The following is a 15,358-nucleotide window of genomic DNA, read 5'->3' as shown; positions in this document are numbered from 1 at the left end:
TCCAAAAAGGTAAATATTTTATTGTTGCTTTAAAACTTGGTATCTCAAACTTCCATATCTAGAACCTTTATGAGCAGCACAAATAATCTTTTATAATGTTTAAGGGTGATGTTGAAACCGCCAAAAAAGCAAAGACACTGAGATCTAGATCTTTGACTTAATAGTTACATATATTTGCAATATCTTATAAACTATGGAAATTTCTAATGGTTTTAGGATCTTATTTGTATCATTCTTGAAGGGCAATTAATTATTTGCTATTTAATTGTAATTTTCAGGTAAAGAAGATACTCCCTCATTACTTGGCCTCTGTGGATCTCTAACGTCAGTGGCAAGTTACAAGTCTCTAACAAGCTTAAAATCTAATGACTACCTTGCAAGTCCTACAACAGAGATGACAAGTCCAGGCCTAACTCCATCCTGAAAATGTTTATGTAAAAGCCAAAAGTTTTTATGTTGTAAATGTTTAATTTACATATGTTTGACTGCTGGGAAGACCTTTGAAATTTTATATTGTTCTGGTACATGTCTGAAAGTCTATTGCTTAGAGAGAATCCACTCCAGATAAGAGATTTTGAGTGAAAAACAATGATCCCGCCATTTTTCAGTTTTAAAATTCTTATATTTGTCATTGAGAAAGTTCAGAAAGGAATAGGCTTTAAAACAAAAAAACTTTCAAAGATCCACCAAATAGTTCATAGCAAATTGTACATATTGTTCAGCTGATTTTTATATATTTAAATATACCTTAGTGGCCAGAGACTGACTTCAAAGGTTTATTCCAGAGACTTAAGCTAAGTATTTTTTCATTCTTTCAGATTTTCAAAAAAAAAAAAGTTAATTTCATTTTTTCATTAATTTCTTCGTAAGTTCTATGCTTTAAATGCCTTGTTTTTAATATCAGGGGAAGGTTCTCAGCTGCATTCTCACAGTGGCTTATTCAGTTTTTCTTTAATATTTACCATTTGGTATCAACTCAACATTCCACTTAACATTTTATAATTTCCATAGGAATGTGTCTGTTTTGGTAGTTACTGACTTAATTTGTTAGTGCCACAAGGAAAATATTTTACAGCATTTTATGCCATTTAGGTAAAATGAATAAACTGTTTTTCAAGATTTTCTTAAAAGATTATCAATTTAAAAATATGATCAAGTATGCCTCAAATACTAGACATATTTCAAAATGTAGAACAAACGTTGAAAAATTGTTTTGCCAGGAAAGAGTTCAAGTTCAGTTAAGGATTTGAGAGGCTTTTAAACAAGGATCAATAGGGTAGTTATCATACTTGATTAATATATGTCTGATATTCAGTGCTGGTTCTTTTTCCTGTTTGTGCAACAATGAAGTGTGTCATGTGTTTTATAGCCTCTAGCATTAATCACACAATAATCTCATTTTAAAACATTTAAATGTTAAAAAATCCCCACACTTATGTACAGGTAAAATTAGTTTTTTTAAAACAAACAAACAAAAAGTTGTAATCTGTACTTTCATTTCTTTTGGAATTTTTGAAACAGCTACATTAATTCCTAAAAATCCCGCCATACTGAAAATGTATGGCGTGTATTTTCTATAGTAAGTAATATGAGGAAAACATGATTAGCTGTGCCAAAGAAATTTTATACATTGTTTACATGATGAGGCCACAGTACTTATTGGGGACTTCATATGGTATTTTTGTTTATTGAGAAGAGTCAAGAACCGACGTTACCACATTCATTCTTTGTGTTAGAAATGTAGGAGTGTGGTAGTTTTCTGCAAAATTTACAGCTTAGTCTCATAATTTGGAATTTAAGATAGTAAGTAGTAACAAGGCAAGTCTTATATGTAAGACAGTCAAACAGTGTCACTTCGGGGACAAAGGCCTGGAAGCCCTTAAAATAAGTTATCTTAGATGTGCCAGAACATATTCAGAGCTTTATTCCTTTAGCTTAAGGCTTTAATACTTGTAGAAATGCAAATATTCTTGAGAAATGACACATTTTTGTTCTCAGTTTCTCAATTCTGTATACCTGATTGTGAGTGAAGTATCCAAAGCAGGTTTTCATCAGCTTGGGGGATGGAAGGTAGGTATAATAGGACAATGGAAACTTTGGGAGAAGGGAGTGAGGAAATGGATAAGGAGAAATTTCAAAATTTTAGCCCGGACTTGAGCACTATTGCTGCTTTCCTATGAACTATCAGAATGTTTAAATGCTTTATCATTCATGGTCCACTCTCAACTAACATTTATTATCCTTTAGTAATTAAACAGTGGTTTTACATACATTTTTATAATGTAGAAGGAAATTCAAGATTCCATAATCATAAAATTTTTCAGATCTGTCTAATGTATAATTTGTGCATCTTAACATGCTGCTAAATGCAGATTTAAACATTACATCGGAGGATCATGACTTTTCCTCCTTTCTTGGAGATCTTGGTGTAAAATTCATCTGCTGTTATTAAATCAGGTTTCTACACAGTTCATTTCACACTAAAGGTAGTTACTGTTTGCATGAAGAAACATGTATGTCTCAATCTTTAATTTTAGTTTGGTAGTGTTTACTGTTCACCCACCCCTCTTACCTCCAAAAGAATGCTGAATTATACGCCAATATTTCCATGTGTATTCTGTTGCCTTGATGCATACTATACTTGTTGCATGTATATTAAACATTTTGTACTATGCACTGGTGGTCTTATTTTGACAAAAAGTTAACTGATTTAACTTGCACACTAAACTTTTGTTTCAGCAAATGTGGTAAATATATATTGTTTCACACCTAAAATACTAACATGAAAATGGAATCGGAGAAATCCTTATTCCAACTCACGTCAAGTTAAATATCCTATTTTTAAAAAGTAACATGATATGCTTTAGAATACACATCTATTGAATCAGTACAGTTTAGTAGTGGTTCTGGCAGTGTTACTGATTTAATTATAAAATAGTCATGTTTGCTTTCTTTGTAAGAATCATCACTATCTTCTTGGCACCTATGAGATGGCATCAGGATGATGTAAGCATTAAATAAAATCATATATAAAAGTTCTAAAGAGATAAATGCCAAATGCAAGCTACTAATTATGATTGGCAGAAAAAGTAAATCATAAGTTAGTTGTTAAATCATTAGATTTACATACAGTTTTTAAGTGGTTATAAATGTGTCCCAAATTTACAACTTAGAAAACTGATTTGTTAAAGTTCCTATCATTAGATGAAATGTCCAGATTTTGCTAAACATATTGGATTACCGCTTAAGCGTCACAAGACTGTAGTTCATTCTGCTCTTCTGAAAGCAAAGCAGCTTCGATTTGGTTTTAGCATTTGTCATTTTAACTGATGACAGGAAAGGGAAGATAAAATTACCTCTTTTTCATTATGGTACATTTAAAAAGTGTATTTTAATACAAACCAAAACTTTTAGATTTCTAACACAGATCACCTTATCATAAGCCCCATTTTCCATACTGCTAGTTATCTTTCCAAAACCCAAGTCTAACTGTTACAACTGTGCCGGAAAGTTTTTCCTAGGCTTCCCATGGCCTTCTTGTTCCTCCTTTAGCACACAAGGCCTTTGACTACATTTCCAGTCTGATCTCTTACCACATTTCCATGTATACATTTTGTTCAAGCCATATGGACTAAATTCCACTGCCTTACTGAGACTCCCACTTCCCTGTGTATTTACTAATTGGATTGCCTGTCAGTCCAACTCTTAGGTTTCCTGACCACTCCCCTTCTCTGCCCCCAGGCTGAGTGAACAACTCCCCATATTTATTTCCCATGACTCCCTTTGCATGCTTCTAGCAATCAGTCATAGCTCTGAAACCTCCTGTGGCCAGTAACAATATCTGAAATGTCTTGTCTCCAGTGCTTTTTTTATACTGCCTACTACAAAAAATGTCCCAATAAATGCTGACAGATTAAAATAATATAAAAGCAGTAATCTTTTATTTAAAAAGTTCATCTTAGAAGAAAATTCAAAAGGGATACAATAAACTTGTCTACACCCCAAACACTTGTGCCCAAGACAAAAAGAGGGAAGAATTTGTTTTTAATTTTAAGTTCAGGGGTACATGTGCAGGTTTGTATATAGGTAAAGTTATGTGTCGTGGGGGTTTATTGTACAGATTATTTCATCACCCAGGTATTAAGCCTAGTACCCATTAGTTATTTTTCCTGTCCCTCTCCCACCTCCCACTCTCCACCCTTTGACAGACCCCAGTAGATGTTGTTCCAAGAGGGAACATTTTCAAAAACACATGCAGTTAAATAACCATCGTGAATAGTTTTCCTAGAAAAAGAAGAAAAAAAATTGCCTTTTTAAAAAAGTCAAACATGTACTACATTAAAGGTTGCAATCATCTAATATTTAAAATTAAAGATGTTCCTTCTTAAAATTTTACATTTAATCAACTAAATGTTTATGTTAGAAAATGTAACGTTAATAGAATAAAAGCTGAGAAACATCACCAAGAACACTGTTGTGGCGCATGTTTACAAATATTGCAATTCCTGCAACATATGTATTGAAAAGTCTGGAAAGCCCATATGGCTGAGAGTTAAATTTGAATACTGACGTAAAACCTGGGAATATTCATCGTGCCAATTATGGTTCAATTATTTTATCAGACAGAAATCTGGAAACAAATTAAAATTTTAAAATTTTAGCTATTCCATGGACTGAATTTTTCTAGGTACTATTTTAATACAAATTAAGTTATTATGGCAAAATTCTGAACCCTTTTTGGTTCAGAATTCTAAAAGTATTAATGTTTCTTTACCTCTTAAGTATAAAGAAAGCTTCAATTCAGCCTTCTTTTCATCCAGATACATTGCATGTAGTATGTGTTAGAAAAACTACTAGGCATTTAGATTTACTTATATTACTTTATTCATAAGTAAGAATTTTCCTAAGTGCAGTGAGGGGTAGGAGACATGGAAACCTTTCTCATACTTATAGGTGATATTAAACTGAAATATGTAACTGCCTTTTGGGAACAGTATTAAGTTTTTCTGCTTTTTTTCTATGAATTAGCCTTAAGCATAGCAAAACTAAGATAAATTTAAATTTAATATTGTTAGAGAGCACTGTTCAAGATAAACTTTCATATATATATCACAGTACAGCATTATACAATGATTCTATATAAAAATATTTAGAAGCACAGTGATGATTTTAAGAAGGCATAAACATTTTAATGAAATATAAGAAAGTCATGAATATTTATATAGATATGTTGCAAATTTAAGGTAAATCAACATAGGATAAAATAAACAGAAGATTACATGCAAACCCTATATACTTTATTTCTGGTGTTATACTTTCCTACTATAGTACAAAATCAATTAGTTCCTCTACCAGCACTAAAGACTTGTCATCTATTCATTTTAGGAGAGGAAAAAAAAATGCTTCACATTTTCCTAAAATAAAGACTGCAATAAAGTGCTGTTTTCTTTTTAAAGGATATAGATCCTAAGAATATAAAACTAAAGTATAAAAAATGAATAGCATTTCTTTTCCTGCCATCATATCCTTTCTTATCTCATTCCTACATACAATGAATGATAAGCTAAAGTATTTAGACATGTACGGTGACTGAAAGCAATGTCTTCAAGTAAACAGCTTCTTGTTTAGCCTCTTACTCTACCATACTTAGTGTAAAAATCAAAGGATATTTTAGAAATATTTTGTAACTATTATTGTAGCAATAATGTCTTGTTAGAACAAGACAATAAAAATGACCTAGAGAATTCCGTGAACAATGATACTTGGATTACAAGATGGCTAAAAATCAGAGGCTATTCCTGTATGCAAACTATTTTTACCAGTCTAAATACTATGTAATTTACCACTGAACACCCAAGTTTGGCTGAAGTGAACATTTGCTACTATCAGTAAAAAACTCCCTTTCTTACAGGAACAGCAGAAATAAAGACATTTAGTCATCAAAAATGGCACAATGTACATCACACAAATGATTATATTATGGTTCATAAGGAGAACAGCCACAATTTTGATCAAAGAAATCTTAATACATGTGAAGCCTTAAAACAGCAACATGGCAGGGAGGGACAGGGAGGCGGGAACCTAATGCATTTGAATTAAAGGAAACAGGCAATATTTGGTCAATGTCAACAATGCTATTTAACGACTGCCTTACCTACTTTACTGAAATACAGAAATACCTATGTACATGATTTAAATGTGCACAAGACTTGGGCTTTTTTCTAGACTACGTACATCATTCAGCACACAATTCAAAAAGTTGTTGTGTATCCGACACACTCCCAATAAGATGATGTTACACTGAAACATATAATATTAAACTCGCAGAGATTGCTTTTGATGCTAAGGAGTAATTTGTCTTATTTTTACAAGAATGCTAAATGGTGGTGATTTCTAGAATATTTTTTTCTGTATCACCAAAAATAGGATAAAATTTATTTTAAAATTATGGTTTAGAGGTAGAGCTGAAATCATTTATTTAAATTATAGGAAAGAAAGACTTAAAATCATTGTAAGAGAATAATGGTGAAAAACATTCTTGCCTAAGAGTCTCCATCTTCTTTGGTTATAGTTGTTGTTTCAAGTTGAAACAGCATCACTAGTACTGCTGCCTTCGAACATTTTGTTTCTGGAAAAAAGCCTTTCCAAATTCATAAGTACTGATCATAATGGCACAAGCAGGAGCAATTTTAATTAAGCGAGGAATTAGGCCTGAAAAAGAATAGGAATAATCAAAACAAATATTTTTTCCTTACCTTATTTTTAAAACTATAATTTTTTGGCTTTATTCTGATAATGTTCAAATTAAATGAATATGTTAAAATCCATAAATTGGTAGAAAAGACTGCACCTCCAACAACCTCACTTCAATCCATATTACATTATAGAGAAATTTTTATCTTACTGATAGTAAATCTGTTATTTAATGTTTATTTTAATTTATAATACAGATATTTAGGAGAAAATAAACATAATATGTTACCTATAACTTCCTTCTATAAGTTAATTTTAGAAGGTGATAGGTTTAAAAGTAATCATTCTATTCAATGATTCGGTAAAGCCAAGTATTTTTACCTGAAAATAATCCGGAAAATCCATTTTTAGCAACAATGTTCTTCATTATAACCCAGGTTGACATATGCAAAGGCATAGAAACTAAATGTTAAAATAAAGAAATAATGCTATTATAAATAACAATTTAATAATTCCTAATACAGATAACACAAAGTAGTGTTCATGGCCCTTGGGGATATATAATTTCATTACCATAAGAGGTTTGTTTACCTAAAAAGCTACTTTAAGTTTTAATAGATTCATTAAAAATAAAAAACAGAAAAAGGCTGTATATTTAAAGATGTATAGGACGGGATGCAATTAAGGAGGAATGTACTGAGGGTTTCTCCTGACTTGATAATGCTTGTTTCTTAAACTTGATGGTAGTATTTTTTAAACTTTTTTCTAGGTCTTAAAAACTTTTCATAATGAAATTTTTAAAAGATGTATAGACAGCTACTTCGGAGGCTGAGGTGGGAAGATTGATCTCTTGAGACCCCCATCTCTTAAAATGTGTATAGAAACCTTCATGGGGTATCCAATGCCAAAGAAAAGTCCTCACAACCATTTTTCATTCACGTTTTATTATAAATAGTTTTAAAACTTCTTTTCTTCTAAAAAGAGTTCTGAGGAAAACAGCTCATTCTCCCTAGCAGTGTCTTGAGTTATTACTACCTTTCTGAATGGGTATGCTAGTCTTGAAATAAATTAGACCAGTGCTCTCTCCTTCGAAGGGTTTATTTTAGCTAACAATAACATCTCACTTATTTGCAACCACTCAAATATCTGGAAGAAAATGAATAAAAAACTATGTTTTTTAAAACTTAGCAAAAGTAGATGTCACTGAAGTATAAACATAAAGGTTGTTTGTAAACTATATTTGTTTATTTTCATTTTATGCACTTTTCTAAACAGCTACCTTGGCCCACAGACTACTAGATGCAATAAGATTAAAAAAAAAAAAATTGTAAGAACCAGATACACTACCATGTAAACAACATGACAGCTAACAGGATGAAGATTTCAATGTCTTGTTTTGAGACCAGCTGGATGATGGGCAAACAATCCTATACTGCCCTCTCTAGCTTTTGAGAGCTGCTACTCTACAAAAGTCAATGTTTACATGGAAGACAACCCTGAATCATTAAACAAGATTAAAGTATGTACCACTAAGCAAGCCTGGAAGATAAAAGTTAAGATAAAACGATATCTTTCAAAAATGACTTTCTAGAATTTTGCCATTTAATGGAGTGTGATTCATTATCTCCAAATTTCATTTATATAAAATATCAGAATCTCTGACTATGAATAAATGAGGACTAAGATAAATGAAGCCTTATGATTTATTTAAGAAGCTATACCAGCAATAGTATAAGCATAAACATAATAACTACAGCAGCCCAACACTGATTACAAAATATGAATGAAATTTAACTTTCTCAAGAAAGTCAATGACAAGAACTTTCTAAGTTGGCAATTTTCACTTCATGTTTAAATTATTTCATTTAAATTTTAAAAACTAGTCAAAGAATGGTGATCAAGCAGCAGGTGTTTCTAATCTTGTAGAACTCATGCCCCAAACTAGTTTCTATTTTAACAGGAAGGTGAAATTAAGAGAATGACAAAAAGAATATCAACTGAAGGTAAGCCAAGCTCTAGTGGAACCTTAGAAGTGTCTCCTGCCTAACATTTAAACATTAAAGAGCTACTCCTACAGGTAATAAGCAAATTCTTGCACTGTAAAGAAACACTTTTATTATTAAGTATTTCAAGCATAGAGAAAATAAATGCTCATTTACTGAATATCCAAATTTACTATATCGTAATAACTCTTCCAGATCCAGTTGAAGCCCCCTATATATTCCTCCCCAATTGTATTTTTCCTCATTCTCAAAGGTAATCACTCTTGTCTTTCTTTTTTCATCTTTCTCATGCATTTAAATGTTTACATCTAAACATATCCAGATGTATACTCTTCTTTGTATACATCTGGAATGTACAGAACAATGTATACTTTTCTTTATCCTCCTTTTAAACTTTATATAAATGGTATCACACTGCACACTGACTTCTGCAATGTGCTTTCAGAATTATCTAGGTTGGTAAGTGCAGCTATATTTTATTCATTTTAATTGCTGCATGGTATTGCATTATATGGCTTATAATGATTTATCCATTTTCCTGTAAAGGGACATTTAGGTGATTTCTAACTTTTTGCTGTTTTTAAAAATCTTGCCTTGGATATCGCTGTACATGTGTAAAAGTTTCTCTAGGGCACATATCTAGGAGTGGAACTGATAACTCAGAATGGACTCCTTGCTACTGCCAGATTGTTTTCCAAAGTAGCTGTTCCAAATACTGTTACCATCATGGCATAAAGTTCCCAGTGAGCTACATCCTCCCCAACAGTTTAATTTATATAAAATGTTCTCTCACTGCTGTTCCTTAGTATTACCAAAATTGAACATTTTAAATAAGTTTATTTGGCAAGTATAAGCATTTCATAATGATTCATTTCTATTTTAAAATAGAAATATAATAAATATTGAAATACAGAAAAATATTGCCTTAAATATTAAAACCAATGTACTATTTATTAAATCTATTAAACATTTTAATTTTAAAATGTTTAAAAATTAAATATTGCTTGAGTAGTTTTTTTTTTTTTTCTATAGTTCTATTGTCCAGTTAAGAATAGTGTTTTAAAAATATTAAATGTGTTCAGAGAAAAAGAAGTTTAACTTCTGGAAATAAGTACATTTGGGCCAGGTTTAAAAAGCTAAAACCAGAGATTAAATTTTTAAAAATTAATAATATACGACATACTCATAAATTAGGTAAAAGTTATCTCTGTTATAGGATATGGCACTTACTCCATGCTAATGTGCTTCTGAATGCAGCCTCTGTTCCAGTAGATTATGAGCTCTTTGAGGATTTGGGTAATTGTCTCATTTATCTGTATATACCAGCATGGTGCCTGACACAGTACAGGCACTCAGTAATTGACTAATGAATGAAGAATGGAAGAAGTGGTCAAAGTAGGCTGACAGATCATATACTTGCATGGAACTATCATTCTATAGTATGATAGATGCAACACTTCATATTTTCTTTTTTGCTTAGAGAGAAAGGATTTGGTATAGTTGCGCTGTGGAATGAAGGAAGTCACTTCTAAATGGAGCTGAGTTACTTCTTGGTGATAAATAATGTAAATCCAAATAGTAAGTATGGGCTGATTATCACTCAAATTGCAAGTGTAATTTCAACTGAAATATTATCTTAGTAAACCTTTAAGTAATTGGTTCATAGCTGAAGTACACTAACAGATTAAAATTTACAATGATAATCATGGAAAATTAAAACCCAACTCTTAAGATTTTTCCTTTCAGGTTTAAATGAGGAAACATTAATTAGAAAAAACCGGTGATAGGTAAGAGTTAAATCTAATAAAGAAAGATGGCTCCCTGGTGCCAGTCTCAATGAAGATATATATCACAATAACTTAGGGATCATTTTCAAAATATACAAGCTAGAGTTCCACCTCAGAGTCATTAAATGAGAGTCTATTGAGGGTGATGTCCAGCTTTAGGTATATTGAATAAGCACCTCAGGTGACTCCAATGATTAGTTACCAACATAAGTGGCTCCCAAACTTTAGTGTGCATTAGAATCTACCTGTACAGATTCCCATCTTTTCCCTTATCAACCACCATGACCACCACTACCTCAATGCCCCAGTCATTAGCCATTTATGCTAAATTACACCAAAGAGAAACTGGTGAAATCCTACTATATTAAATATTATACTTAAGAGGGGAAATAGAAATTCTGATAAGAAAAGAAGAATGAAACAAAGTAATTTTGAACTGTCAAAGGAGGACAGATAGGGCTTGGGTTTCTAGAAGGCTCATGCCTAAAACAGGGAAGTGGGAGAACCCTAATATAATAAAACTCTGATTACCTCCCAGGTTTTCATTAGCTTCTAATGTAAGAGGAGAGTAGGTATTTGACAGGTCAAAGACAAGGATGTCACCAATATCCATCAGATTCATTTGTAGAGGTCTGTAACCAGCTTCTTTCAACATTATACCTATTTTAGCTTTTATGCTAACTATTATAATCATGGGTAGAAGAATTTTTATTTACATTGTAATAGTCTTATCACAAGACTTACATAATTTTGTAATAGATAATTTCCCATGGGTTTGCTACACTTCCTAAAGGGAATAAATGACAGAGGGATCCTAGTAGAAGCAAATAGGAGTACACTTTTGTTCTAGAAGAAATTACAGGTTATGAAGAAATAAAAATACATGGTTTTTATGATTAAGTTGGGTTAATCAAAGTTGGTAAATGCAAAGGCACACAGTAAAAATCTTTAAATGTCATATTATCATGTTAACAAAACCATGGGATCATGTAATAATGAAAAGGCATCTGATAACGCTTTCATATACAGAGAGAGAGATATATATATACTATCAAAAAAAAAAGAAAAAAGAAAAGAGGTTTCCCAGTAATTTCCTATCCTTTATCCTGATTTGTCTAGATTTATCTTATTGGTTTATTTCAAAGACTTATGAGGACAATAAAAATAATAATTTGAAATAGATCTGAAAACAAACTAGGAAAAGACATCATAAAACAACTTAGCTTTTAAATGACAAAGATTATTTCTTCTTTATCGCAGGTATGAGACTTAACTGATGGCATTCAAGAAACATTCGACTTTACATTTTCTTAAATTTTTTGTTTTTGTTTAGAGATTTTCTGAGTATTCCATTCTAACAGTATATTACTTTCAGTAAAATACACAAAGAATAATGCAGAAGAAAAAAATCTTGTTTTCTTTATTTTAGATATTCCTACAATATCTGGAAGGAAAAACAAAAAAATGCTTTAAATTTATTAAACTTACTTTTATGACTTTCATATGTCCAAAGTTGTGTCTGCTTTTGTGTTTTTACTACATCAAATGGTAAAGTTGCAACAGCTGCAAACTATCAGAAAGTAAAATTAATTTCCATCAACCTTTTAACTTTTCCTAAAATATTTTTACATTCTTCTAATTAGTACATTATTTAGTAAGAATAATAATGAACATAACTTTAAAATGAAATAATATGTATATCTTTTAAGTCTTCATTAAAGAAAACAGATATGTATTTCTCACTATACTCAAAAGTAAAAAGCCTCAGAAAAATTCCCTTACTTTCCTGAGGTCACATAGCTACTAGCTGCAGAGCCACAATTCCAACCAAACCTCTCTGACTCCACTACCAGCATTCACAATTTCTCATGCTCCTTTGTGTTTTATCATTCCTTTACATCACAAGAAGGTACAACACATATGTCAAAGCAAAAATTCTCAAGTATCTAGTAAGCATTTTAAAATTTCCAGCAAATGCTTTTAAAATAGAATAAAAAACTTAAATTTGAACAACGAAAATGAATTTTGAACTTTTAGCTCTATAAACCTTTTAAAATAGTTATGTAAATGTTTACATATTAAAATATAGTTACAATGGTTTACAATTTAGATTTTTTCCTATTAATGATAAAAGCTGGATGCAAATCACATTTCAAATAACTTTTCTCAAAATAATTTACACTTATTTCCACAATGCCTTGAGTTTTTTAATAACTTAATTCTTTTAAATATGTTATCACAATATTTGATACAACAGCCATGCAAGGTTAAAACTGGCATGTATTTTTGCTTCCCAACTCACATTTGGCCAATATGGTCATTAAATGCCCCTTTAAAATCACTTATATTTTATTTCAACCCAACAATTTGTTGATTTACGTTCTTGAAATCAGCTTTGAAGATTTCAGGTAAGGTAAAATCAATGATTTTTCTCCATCTTCATTATCTATCATGTAGTAGCTACAATGTTATGTAAGCCATTTTTGAAACTCTTTCTAAAATAAGGTGGTTTAGGTTGTTCTGTTTTCTGACAGAAAGCCTGGACACTCATATTCAGATGTTTTTTCTGTTGTAGAGACAAAACGTTATTTGAAAACTGTCAAAATGCAGCAATTTTCTAGATCATTTAAAAAAATCCTAAACAAACAGATTTTCTAGGTTACATAGCAATAGTACAATAGAGGACTCTCCTTTGTATTTCTGCAAAACTGGTAAATATCCTAAAGCCATTATTCAACAATACTAATTGCTTTTTTTGTTCAATAGGCTTATAATCCACTAGGATTAATTTGAAAGATCTTAGACTGGGAATATTTATATCTAAGTTTTAAAGTCAACTGCGTGGCTTCCTTGGCCTAGATTTTCTGAGATATTATTAACAGTATTTTTTTCCAAGTCTCCATCACTTCACTCTGCTCCTTCACTATGGTTTTTATGTGGTTCCAGTGTGTTATTGTCTCACTACAAGTTATTACAAATTCATTTTTGGAAGTATGTGGGTATAAAAAAAACTATTACCAATGTCAGGGTGATATAAATCTGCATAATGAAAGTCTACTACAGGACTTTCATATCATTCTACAAGGAGGTGTGGAAAAAGATAAACTATTACCCAAAAAATGGTAACTTAAGATTCCTTCCGACTGTAATTTTTGTTCAAATTCTTTTAAAAACTACTTTAGTAGGAGGACAAATTTTTTCCAAAGAAACAGGAATCAGGAGCAGAGGTTAGAAGTGCTTAACGCATATGAGATGACACTGCATGAAATATTATGTAATCAGAGCAAAATTACAAAATGCTCTAAATAATAAAACTCTAAAATATTATAACTGTAATGATCCAACAAATTCAAAAGTTTCTCACAAAAATGTTTTTGCAACATAAAAACATAAATACAGTATGTTTAAATTATTTTATTTGCTAATAATTTGTTTCCTTAAAATAGAGGGCAAATATTTAGAAAAACTTTCAAGCAGTGCAGCCAAAGTGGATCTCAATATACATGAGATGTTATATAATGTTTTGTTTTAACAATTATTTTTCTGGAATATTAATAACAAAAGAATAAACTTACAGAACCAGACAATGCCCCTGAAGTAAAGTTGATCATAAATGTTGGCTCATATAAACCAGACTTCTCACATAACCACTTCTTTAAAATTTCATAGTTATACCAGTACATTGCTATAAAAACAGAGAATGAAATGAACACACATTTAGAAACAAAATGTGGACTTTAATAAAAGGGTTATGAGGTTATATATTCAGGGGATAGACAAATTCTAACCTTGACACACCTTGCTTTCTGCTTAGACACCCACTAGGGTGGGATTTCTTTTTTTAAAGCAAAATTCTCAGTAATATTCTAGCAGTCCTATAAACAAAAAAAAAACTATGCATCAATGAAGTATGACTATAATTCCAAAGCCTGACAAGGACAAGAGTACAAAGGAAAAAAGTAAAGGCCAATCTATTCATGATCATAGGTACAGACTTCCTAAAAACAATAATGAAAAACAAACTGAAGTCAGAAATATTTCATAAAATATCATACACTATGATTAAGTTGGCTTATCCCAGAAATGCAAAGGTATACAATAAAAATCTTTAAATGTCATATTACCATGTTAACAAAACCATGGGATCATGTAATGATAATGAAAAAGCTCAACACTCTGATAAAATCTGATAAAACTCAACACTCTTTCATTTAAAAGAAGCAAGTTTCTTGGAAACCTAGAAGTAAAAGGAAACTTCTTTAATTTGATAAAGAACATGCATCAAAAACCTATACCAAAAATAATTATTAATGGTTAAATGAGATCTATTTTCTTTAAAATGGGAAAAATGATGGGGATGTTCATTATTGTCACCATAATTCAAAAACTCACTGGGCAGCAAGAAAGAAAGAAAAATTATGATTATAAATGATGATATAAAACAGTTAAATTTACATATATTTTTATATATATCCAAACCAAAACGATAGTAAGACAAAGCAGAATTTATAACAGAGTGTTAAAACACAGCTGGATATAAGCTATAGAAAAAAATCAATTGCAACTGTACCAACTACAAAGATTTAATTTTAAAAAATTAAAAAAGAGCTTTAAAAATAGCTACTAAAAGCTGGGGACAGTGGGGTGCACCTATAACTAAACGTCAGAAAAAAGAGATGAATACAACCTTGATGAAGAAAAATTTGAATCTCTCCTAAAACAACTTCTTAAAGACTTATTATTAACATAAAGAGATGACATTCCTAGGGAAGAAAAATAAAGTGACATCAAGATTTTTCTTAGCCAAGCATGGTGGCACACGCCTTTAGTTCCAGCTACTCAGGAGGTTGATGTGGGAGGATTACTAGAGCCTTG

At 31.1% G+C, this 15,358-nt stretch overlaps 2 protein-coding genes across 31 annotated transcripts in view; one reads left to right on the top strand and one right to left on the bottom strand.

Annotated features, from left to right (window-relative positions):
* RUNDC3B (RUN domain containing 3B) overlaps window positions 1-2,674 on the top strand; it is a 180,424-nt gene extending 177,750 nt beyond the window's left edge. For all 11 annotated transcript variants that reach the window (XM_077997087.1, XM_001105352.5, XM_015134149.3 and 8 more), the window contains one exon: window positions 279-2,674. In XM_077997087.1, the coding sequence (XP_077853213.1) occupies window positions 279-424 (146 nt within the window). In that variant the 3' untranslated portion in view covers window positions 425-2,674. The remainder of the gene's footprint in view (window positions 1-278) is intronic.
* A 1,245-nt stretch (window positions 2,675-3,919) lies between these two features.
* SLC25A40 (solute carrier family 25 member 40) overlaps window positions 3,920-15,358 on the bottom strand; it is a 55,541-nt gene continuing 44,102 nt past the window's right edge. For 10 of the 20 annotated variants that reach the window (XM_077997095.1, XM_077997093.1, XM_015134152.3 and 7 more), the window contains 4 exons: window positions 14,059-14,168; window positions 11,972-12,053; window positions 7,075-7,155; window positions 3,920-6,711 (listed from right to left, as the gene is read on the bottom strand). In XM_077997095.1, the coding sequence (XP_077853221.1) occupies window positions 6,599-6,711; window positions 7,075-7,155; window positions 11,972-12,053; window positions 14,059-14,168 (386 nt within the window). In that variant the 3' untranslated portion in view covers window positions 3,920-6,598. Of the gene's footprint in view, window positions 6,712-7,074; window positions 7,156-9,926; window positions 10,060-11,971; window positions 12,054-14,058; window positions 14,169-15,358 lie in introns of all 20 variants that reach the window. The other 10 variants (XR_013415466.1, XR_013415465.1, XR_013415464.1 and 7 more) reach the window with 3 other exon arrangements.

The sequence above is a fragment of the Macaca mulatta genome, chromosome 3 (assembly GCF_049350105.2).
Source record: "Macaca mulatta isolate MMU2019108-1 chromosome 3, T2T-MMU8v2.0, whole genome shotgun sequence".
Taxonomy (NCBI): Eukaryota; Metazoa; Chordata; class Mammalia; order Primates; family Cercopithecidae; genus Macaca; species Macaca mulatta.
This window is presented reverse-complemented; position numbering and strand designations above follow the sequence as displayed.